Here is a 10,130-nt window from a genome sequence, read left to right as displayed (position 1 = left end):
ACACAAGATATTTTGATGGGGTCTAGCCAAAAGGTGCGATGGTATCCAACCAAAGGTGGAAATGGACTTAGGCTTTGCACATGATGTCAACGTCTCTCATTTATTGGGGGCAGTGGGCAGTCAGTCTCTAGTCACTAACCACTTACTCTGTATGATTGCGACACCATTTTACATTGCATTTACCACTTTTTTTGCCTGTTAAATCATCACGTTGCTTCTGCATCCTGTGGCTCCAGATTTTCTTTGCCTGCTGGTCTGGTACGACTTCGTTTTCTCTCGTCTTTCCTTGTTGTATCCATCCACATTTTAATACTGCTTTCGATCTGTTTTTGGATTTAGGAAATAAATAGAAAAGATTTTTATGTTTACATTTTGCAAGGAATACCGTAGTGACGATGAGAAACACGTCAATGGTGGACTTTGTCACTCACGGGAGACAAAATTGTGGCGGCTCCAAAACTTTCGCCTTTTGCTTCTCTTCTTTCTATTTCTTGATTAAATTTCTATAACAAAACAATTCCAATTTGAAAACTCTCTCTTATGGATAAGATCTGAATAAGTGCCACATTTTACTAGCTTTAATTTATTGTTTTCTATTATTAATATAGTAATTTTATTATTAACATTATTAAGACATGATCATTTTAATTTCATTCATATGTTAATAAAAGGAAAAATCTTTCAAGATTTAAATATTATGTTAATAGAATTCAAAACGTGATACTAGAGATTTGGAATTTGAATTCGAATCTCTAATTAGAAAATATTCTTACGTCCAACAGTGAGTCAATTAATATTTAATAGAATTTATTGTCTTCCTTACTAGAATGGGAACAGTTACAATTTCCAAAGAAGGTTTAATTGTCTTTGTGATTTACCGCAATAAGGAGATTCTATTAACAAAAATCATTGATGGCCAAGAATTGAGTTTAAATTTTCTTTTCCAAATAGAAAAAAAGTGCTTTTTGGCAAAGAATTATCTAAAAAATAAATAATTGGGTAGATAATTAAGGAGAGAAAACAGTGGGAATCTTATCTTAATTTGACAGGTTGGCCTAGTTGTTTACACATGAGACTACTCCATGTAAAATCAAATCAACCATAAATAAATAGCGAATGAGGCTATCGGAGGCTTTCATTGTCTTCTTCTTACAACACTGTCTCCTTTGTACTTTTCTTCTTTGCATGTTCTTTTCTTAGATAAAAGAAAAAATGGTGCCCAACAGTTTCCTTCGATCAACTCTCAAACTCCAGGTTCCAAATTCTTCAATACCCTTACTTCACTCTTTCTTTAAAATTGTCTCTTTTATATTGTGGTCTACTGTTTGATCAGCCTTTTTGCTTAAAAAACCAGTCTTGATGTTTTTTTCTTACATGTTTGGATCATGATCAGGGAACCCATTTTTCTCTTCTTCTGATTCAACCAATTTTTCATTCTTTTTAGATTCCCAGATGTAAAGTCTTTGGTTTTGTTGCTGAGAAATATTGATAGAAGAACGAGTTTTGATTACTTTTTTTCTGTCTTATTTTATGTCGCTGTCATGGTTTGTCTGCTTTCTTGGAGCTTTAGAATTTTCAATGTTTCCGCCTTTATGAATCAGTTGATTTTTTTTTTTTTAATAATTGGGGGCGGGGAATTTGAACCCTATTCTTTAGGTAGGGATAATGCATCAATCAATGAGTCAAATGTGGTGTTTATTGATAGCATCTTTTGAATTCTTTAGAATTAAAACTTACAACCTTTTTCTTTTGGATCCACTTTTATGATCAGTTTTGTTTGTTCGCTTTTAGCATCAGTTAGTCAAAAATGCTAAAGGGAATATGATCAGATATAATAAAGAAATCAAGAAAGAGAATCCTATTTGTTGAGTAGTGTGCTGCTCTACTGAACCCACTATCTCTTTTTTCCAAGATTTTTACTCCACCTGTAATTTTAGGTTCTGTTTGCCTTCTGAGAAAATACTGACGTACATCAGTGTTATTCTGGTTAACATAGTCATTCCATACTCTGGTTCCTTGATTTTGGATCAGTTATTACCGTCATGTCTCGTCCTTGTGAATTCATTGGAATGCTGACTTTGTTTAATCAATACATTCTTTCATTGCATTCATTTTCTTCAGTATGTTGCAGTGTTGGGGCTTTAGTGAGTGAAAGATGGAAACCAAAATATAAATTGCATTTTCCATTTTTTAGTATTTCTAGATTAAACTAATAAATCACTTTATTAATTGTAATTAACATATTTTGCTCATTGAAATTGATTTTTTTTAGTTTTAGCAGTATCCATGAAGAATGTAAGCCTGAAGGACATATTTCTCCTTCAGATCTTGCATTTCCTTGGCAACCAAATTAGGGATAACTGAACCTGGAAGTTATACTGTAAAATAATCTATTTTAGTGAAAATTGGATGAATTTATGAGTATAGTTCAAAAAAAAAAAAAAACTGAGATTTTTACCTTTCTGCTCTCCCTAGTTGCTATAAATTTATTCTATTACCAATTATAGAATATATACATTGAGAATCTATTTTGTTATTTGCCAACTTATTATGTGTCTATTTGTTGACAAGGAAATTGTTTCCCTGGTAAAAATGTGAATCCCCTCCCCTTCCCCTGAATGCTCACATATGCAAAAATTCAGCAAAGAATAGAAAACAATTTGTAATAGGATTTCTGATGAGTTGGATGTTTTTGAAATTTGTCATTTGGTTACTGATATCTATACTGGGAGAAGATAAAAATTCATTATTAAACTTTGGGGAGACGGGAATTTGAAATTGGGATATCAAATTTAGATGTAAGGTGTGGCTACCATCATTTGGATGTTTTTGAAATTTGTCATTTGGTTACTGATATCTGTACTAGGAAAAGATAAAAATTCATTATTAAACTTTGGGGAGACTGGAATTTGAAATTGGGATATCAAATTTAGATGTAAGGTGTGGCTACCATTATTGAAAGAATCAGGAACGGTAACAGAATGAGGTTTAGGTCTACTTTTGGTCATGTAAAATATAAACATATACAAAACTTAGTGGAACAATATCTACGAGATTTTTCTTTTTCCTTTTGTTTTTTGTATTGTAGGCTATTATTGATTTTTCAGCCATCATATGCTTTCTCCCTTCCTATTTACAGCTTGGTTCATATATAAAAAATGCTGCTGCATACAGAAGTTTCATGGACCAATCACCTAAGGGTCCATTACTGGCCAGATTATATAGTACAGAGCCATCTTTGCAGAAGGAAGATTCAGATTTGAAGGATGGTAATGGGTATGTGCATTTTATGTGTCAGTATTTAAACCTTTGTCCATGTTTGTCTCAGTCCATATATGTTTGTCCCTTGTTTGTGCTGTTGTGTCAGATTGTGGATACCTTAGTTTGTGAATATAGAAAAGAAATGCTTGCTATATTGATACATATGTAGGTTTGTATTAATCTATCTCCTTCCTCAGGTTTAAGGGGCATGATATGCTGGCCCCATTCACAGCTGGGTGGCAGACCACTGACTTGCATCCTCTGGTTATTGAAAAGTCTGAGGTATGTAAGGTTTTATTGTTTTACTTATCTAAAATTGTTTAGGTGAATGAACTCAACTCAAGAGATGTTCATTCTTCTTTTTCTAAGGCTCCTCTTGTTCCCTCTGTCATATAACTTATTCAATTTTGATCAATGGGCAGGGTAGCTATGTTTATGATGTCAATGGGAGAAAGTATCTGGATACTCTGGCTGGTCTATGGTGTACAGCATTAGGTATTGATAATCTCTCAGTTCTATCCCTCTCCCACTCATTGAGTATTCTCTATCACTGCTTTTAGCACATCTCGACTTATAATATTTGTAAATTTTGATTGACTAATCGAGTTCAGAATCTTGGTAATTGAGTTTCTCTCTGATTTCTTCTGTTTGCGCTGCTGGTCATTGCATTGGAATGCTTCGACTTGTGGATGTTGGCTGCTCCCATTGTGGTTGATGTCTCTGCCATCTCCTTTTTTAATCATGGTTATTGCATTTGAGTGGTTGGTGAAGGTTTATTGTGAATATCGTTTGCTGTGCTGGAATGTTTATTGATTGTATAGATGTATTGGTATATTTATTGTGTCTCTTGTGATGGTTTTGGTGCTGTTTATAGCTGGGTTACAGGCTGAGAGTTTCTTTTCTGGTGATTGTTATTTGTTTGGCTCCCAGTTGGGTGGTTTTTGTGTATAGAGTTTTTGAGATCATAGATGCAGGATTGTATGTTAATGTGAGTCTTTTGTAGGTCTTGTTCATGAAACTTTATCTAACATTTGTATCCTTGCTGTGAATCAATGATATTCATACATTTAAAAAAAATTGATTTATTAATGAAATCTAAGCCCACTTTAATGGGTGGGAGTAGCTTCAAATAGAGTGCTAGTAATAGCTTTATTAGCATCTCACTTTTTTGGTTTATTAAATTATTGCTATCAAAATTTTTTCTCCCTAATGCTGTTGCAGTTGGGTCTATACTTTAATTAATAAAGACCTTATGTGGATATACACATATCATGTTGTTTGCATCCCACATAATGTATGTCTGCATTTGAGTTTACTTGTGCTATTTAGAAGGTGACGTATCCTGATTAGGCATTCTTTATTTGTTGTTCATGCACAAACAGTGCAAATGTACCAGTAGTAGAGTTAGACCTTGCAACTTCTCAGTTGTATTTGCATTCCAGGAGTATGACTGTTAAATCAGTTCTATGCCTATTCTACACGTCCAGTCCACCTTCATGTGTACGTTATGTGTTTTTTTTAGATTCAGAAGGAAATGAACCTATTGCTGTATTTGTGAGCAGAAGAATTTCATTCAGTTCCTTATGCAAATGCTAAATTTTTGCAGGGGGAAATGAAGCTCGACTTGTGGCTGCAGCAACTGATCAATTGAATAAATTGCCATTTTATCATTCCTTTTGGAATCGTACCACAAAACCATCACTGGTATTCTTGATGTTCTTAATTCCCATGATTTCATCCACCCAATGCAATTTTTTTTTTTGAATCACTCACTCATTAAGTTATGTTAAGTTCTGCATAATACATTTTATTGTTCGGCTTCTACCTTTCTAGAATAGCCATTGCTTCTGTGTTTGTTATTACAAAATAAACAAGGGGTATCTTCTGAAAATATTGATCTACAGGATCTTGCAAAGGAACTTCTTGGAACTTTTACTGCAAGGAAAATGGCAAAAGTCTTCTTTACAAACAGTGGATCTGAAGCAAATGATACTCAGGTATTTTTACAAACAGGCATTCATATCAGTAATGAGTATAATTTGGTGATCGATATAAACTGAAAAAGTGGTGAAGTGGTGCTTGCTGATGTTTGATTTTCTTCAATTGTTGTGTAGGTGAAGCTCGTTTGGTATTATAATAATGCACTTGGAAGACCAAATAAGAAGAAATTTATTGCTCGGGCAAAATCGTAAATTACAACTACTCAATCAATACTGTTTTTAGTACTTGTCTTTGTGTTATGTTTTGATCATCCTTTCTCTTTTGTTAAATTTGCCAGATACCACGGTTCAACTTTGATATCGGCTAGTCTTTCTGGGTAAAAGTTGCTTTATTGGTAAAAATGTTGCTACTTAGTGTTTGAAATCCTTGAGTTCTTAAAAATTAGATCACCGTTACAGACTTCCTGCTCTACATCAAAAGTTTGACCTGCCAGCACCATTTGTGTTGCACACTGACTGCCCTCATTATTGGCGCTATCATCTACCAGGTTTTCATTTTTACCAATCTTTTCTGAGATATTCTTTTAAACATTTTAAGTGATAGCCATCTTTTATTCATCTCTTAGGTGAGACGGAGGAGGAGTTCTCAACCAGATTAGCCAATAATTTAGAGAATCTTATTCTGAAAGAGGGTCCAGAGACGGTAATGCTATCTAACATTTTTTTGACTTGAAATGGAATGCTTTTGCAACTAGAAGGGGTTGTTTGTGTCGCTGACCTAGAAGGTTTGTTCATCTCAGATTGCTGCATTTATTGCTGAGCCAGTGATGGGGGCAGGAGGTGTTATACTTCCTCCTGCTACTTATTTTGAAAAGGTGAGTTTTAATAGCCAATCATCATTATCCACTTGGAATAACTATTATGTTTGCTTTCTGATCTCATGAGCAATTAAACATGTTTTTCCTGATTTACTAGAATACATCGGAAATAGTATGCTGGCACAACTTCATTTGAGGCATCCAAGTGCATTCATAATTTACTGCAAATTTTCATTTTCTCTACCATGGTTTCTGTCATCATGTCTGATGGGATTCTGACCTGCAACCTTCCACCCATGTTTGTCCTCCCTGGACCAACCTGTTCCAAGTGAAATTCTACTAGTTTCAGGTCTAAGATTCTACAATAGAACAGGTCAAATTGATTGGACTTGTCGTAGCTTTTAAATGTAATTTTGCTTGCTGCAGTTCAACTTTAATTACAAAATACCCTTCATGGCATAGAAATTGTCTAGACCTACCCTTAGGAAGCAAAACTCAAAGTTCTTTTATGGTAGTTCAAGCTGTCTATAGCCCTTTCTCTGGAACAATAACAAAACCCTGCTTCACTGAGCATTTTTGAAATGGTGTTGAAGTTGTTATATGCTCTAAAGTCAGTTAGCTTCTTGATTATGATGCTTCAATGTGGAAAATAGGCAAAGTTATGGTGATGTTGCATTTGAGCAATGTAATACATGTTTATTTTAGCTCTGTATTATTTTAGCATGCAATGTCTTATAAAATTTCTCTGCAGTTTTTACTAATGTAGCATTTCAAATATCATGCAGATACAAGCTGTTGTAAAAAAATACGACATACTTTTTATTGCAGATGAGGTATTTGACTATTTCTTTGCCCATATTACCATTGTGTTTTTAGAAACCTTTTAATTGTTGGTTCTTAAGCTTGCTTTTTGTGCTTGCTTTAGGTTATTTGTGCTTTTGGAAGGCTTGGGACAATGTTTGGATGTGACAAGTACAATATTAAACCAGATCTTGTTTCATTAGCAAAGGTGAAGTTGTAACAAAATATTCAGGTGTAACATAGGCTCGGGCCCTGAGATAATTCTCATCTTTCTGCATATGCTGGTATTTGTTACACAGGCCCTTTCTTCAGCATATATGCCCATTGGTGCAGTCATGGTGAGCCCTGAAGTTTCAGCAGTCATTTATTCTCAAAGCAACAAACTTGGTATGTTAATAATACTCATCAAAAAGCATGTATTAATATTCATTTTTTTTAGTGCCTTGTCTAATTTCACTCATTTCAGGTTCTTTCTCTCATGGATTCACCTACTCTGGGCACCCTGTATCCTGTGCTGTCGCAATTGAAGCACTGAAGCTCTACAAGTGTGTTCCTTACTGTCTCTAAATATAAAATATAAAATAATTTCAAAATGTTTGGATTGCAAGCATTAAATTCTTTACATTTGTTATTTTGTGGAGTAGTTAAATTTTGTATCAGGTATCTTAGAGTAAGTTTTGCGTTGAATCCTCAAGTTATCTTGGAAGGCACTTGGTTCTCCCTAAGAAGAAAAAAGATGGGTGAATTGTTCATGTTATCTTGAAGGCACATAACCCTAATAATAACCAAAGAAAACCATAACGAAAAGGTCGCAAGGATTATTTCTTCGAGTTGTGTACTGATTAAGAAGTCATTCTAGATAAATTTGTTTCATCGCTCATCTTTCAGCAGTACATTCATAACCTGCAAAAAATGTTAAGACATGTTCTGACCCTTGTTCTCATGTTGCATATAATACTGCCTGAAGTCTACTTCACATCCTTGCAGGGAGAGAAATATTGTTGAGAAAGTGAAGCGTATTTCTCCAAGGTTTCAAGATGGTCTCAAATCCTTTTCTGATAGTCCTATTGTTGGAGAGGTACATTCTGCCATTGAAGTATCCAGTATATATAGTAGAATGTTTAGTAACCATGAGATATTAAATTGTAATCCTCTTTTATTCTGCAGATCCGAGGTACTGGCTTAATTCTTGGTACAGAGTTTACGGACAGCAAGTCACCTAACGATCCATTCCCTCCTGAATGGGGCAAGTTCTGCTTTCTCTTATTGTTTACTCTATTATGTGATAAAGCTACTTATTTGTCTTATCTGCATGCTTAGGGATTTGAGTTGCCAAATTAATATAGAGGCAATTGGGGGTGTATCTTTATGGTTTCTTATCTTGGTGTTCCCTGTTGACAAATTATTGATGATTTCCACAACAGGAATTGGTGCATATTTTGGAGCACAATGTGAGAAGCATGGAATGCTAGTACGTGTTGCAGGTGACAACATAATGATGTCTCCATCCTTTATAATTACTCCTGAAGAGGTTGATGAAGTAAGTTTGACAATCTTACTTGTATCTGCTGAATTGTCTAGAAATTCTATGAGTATATTTTTGCAATTTCCTTGTCGTGATTTCCCAGCAGTTATTTTTAGGGGGTGTTTGAGTGGAATTTACTTCATGTGAACATGAGTTTAGCATCGCATGACAATTGGAAGGTTTTGACTTGTTTAGAAATTAATGAATAAAAACTAACTTCCTGCTGTGGCGGTCCAATACTATGTCATAGGATTGACAACACATATGGATTTGTAGGAGACGAGAGAAATGATGGGGAAGAAGCTACAAAAATCAATTTAACGTGAAAATGAATTTCTTGGTAGTTTTTGGAAATGAGAAGTGGTATGACAAGAAATGAGGTTATTCTATATATATAAATAGAACTTTTTATCCTTGTAGTCATGAATTTAAGGCATATATTTGGAAAAATTTGCTTTAGGTAGTCATGTTTCTCTCTCAAATCTTCCACTGTTGGAAGGATTTGAAGTTTGGGTAGGAGAGAAAGGAACATAGTTTGAAAGGGATAATATAATTTCTCTTCTTTTCGCTCCTCTCTTAATTTTGATATTCAAATTAATGATATTTCTGTACTTTCCTTCTCCCATTTTAATGTTGGTAACCCCATGAAGGGGATGGTTATTTTGACTTGGTATACCCATTTCTGGACTTGCATGCACTTGTTTCCTGTCCTTTGTTCCTCTTCTAGCTGTTGTTACAATAGAAGCCTGAAAATGTTTACTTTGTACAGTTAATAAGCAAATATGGGAAAGCATTGAAGGCAACTGAAGAGAGGGTGAAGGAACTCAAGTCCCAGCAGAAGAAACAGTGAAGAGTTTTTGTTTGATGATGGTGAAAAATGTGTAGGCTTCATCTAAAGCAAAAGCTATTAAACAGTTGTGACTGCTACTTGTGTGAGATATCTGGTCAGCAGCTTTTCTTTTTCTGTTATACCCTTGTACGCTATCCTCTATTTTACTTTGAATCTTGCTTTCTGCCCACCTAACATTAATATTTAAAAAATTATATTAAAAATCAATTGATATAACTTTTTTTCTAATTTTAATGTTTGACCATTTTCGTATTTTAACATTAACGATGTCTTTGACTTAATGAATAACATAATAAATTTAATTGAACAAACAATTTGCATAACATTGATGACGTTTCAAATATAAATATTCAATATTGAAGTGGTTGAAAATATATTTGTAATATAATTTTATAATAATTATGAATAAAATTTTTGGTTAAGAAAAAATTTACTCTTTTTTTTTAAAAAAAAATCAATGACAGTTTTAGTCTTTTAGATAACAAATTTAGGATTTTACAGGTTTCTAATCGGTATAAATCCATATCTACATTGCTTCGAGTTGAGTCAATTTAGATAAAGTGACATGAGGTTTAGATTGCTTAAAGTTGGGAATTTTTTGTTTTTCAATCAATTTGGATCGGGTTTGAGCTGGAGTTGATTAAGGCCCATTTTCGGGTCCAAACAGATATTGCCACGTGTGCACTTACCTATGCTTGACTAAAACTACAGGGAAATAAATGTCCATAAGTTTTAGTTGGAACCAAGACTTTAGCAAATATAGTGATGAAAATTCTAGCAACATGCGTGCGATTGTAGAGCAAGATGATGAATAATGCCACCGTATACTGAACATGGTAGTGTGGTTACGAGTCAGTCGGAGTATTCCTCCTTTCTCCTTTCTTCTTTCCTTGCTAGTTTATAAAGAGAAGATCACGTTTCGTGGGAACTAATCA

At 34.2% G+C, this 10,130-nt stretch overlaps 1 protein-coding gene across 3 annotated transcripts; it reads left to right on the top strand.

Annotated features, from left to right (window-relative positions):
- LOC18612261 (gamma aminobutyrate transaminase 3, chloroplastic) lies at positions 1-9,369 on the top strand. Of its 3 annotated transcripts, none has more exons than XM_018125012.1 (19): positions 1-33; positions 3,140-3,276; positions 3,459-3,543; positions 3,684-3,756; positions 4,868-4,965; positions 5,166-5,258; positions 5,376-5,449; positions 5,540-5,578; positions 5,661-5,749; positions 5,828-5,904; positions 6,002-6,076; positions 6,805-6,852; positions 6,945-7,028; positions 7,120-7,207; positions 7,287-7,365; positions 7,808-7,898; positions 7,988-8,066; positions 8,245-8,360; positions 9,115-9,369. In XM_018125012.1, exons 1-19 carry the CDS (start codon positions 16-18, stop codon positions 9,193-9,195), a joined length of 1,524 nt encoding a protein of 507 aa, XP_017980501.1. In that variant the 5' UTR covers positions 1-15; the 3' UTR covers positions 9,196-9,369. The 3 variants fall into 3 exon arrangements, with proteins under 3 accessions (XP_017980501.1, XP_017980493.1, XP_017980506.1); XM_018125004.1 differs by lacking the exon at positions 1-33 and adding an exon at positions 1,119-1,254; XM_018125017.1 differs by lacking the exon at positions 1-33 and adding an exon at positions 4,644-4,761.

The sequence above is a fragment of the Theobroma cacao genome, chromosome 1 (assembly GCF_000208745.1).
Source record: "Theobroma cacao cultivar B97-61/B2 chromosome 1, Criollo_cocoa_genome_V2, whole genome shotgun sequence".
NCBI lineage: Eukaryota > Viridiplantae > Streptophyta > Magnoliopsida > Malvales > Malvaceae > Theobroma > Theobroma cacao.
The sequence above is the reverse complement of the archived record's forward strand: the minus strand, read 5'-3'. Positions and strand labels throughout refer to the sequence as shown.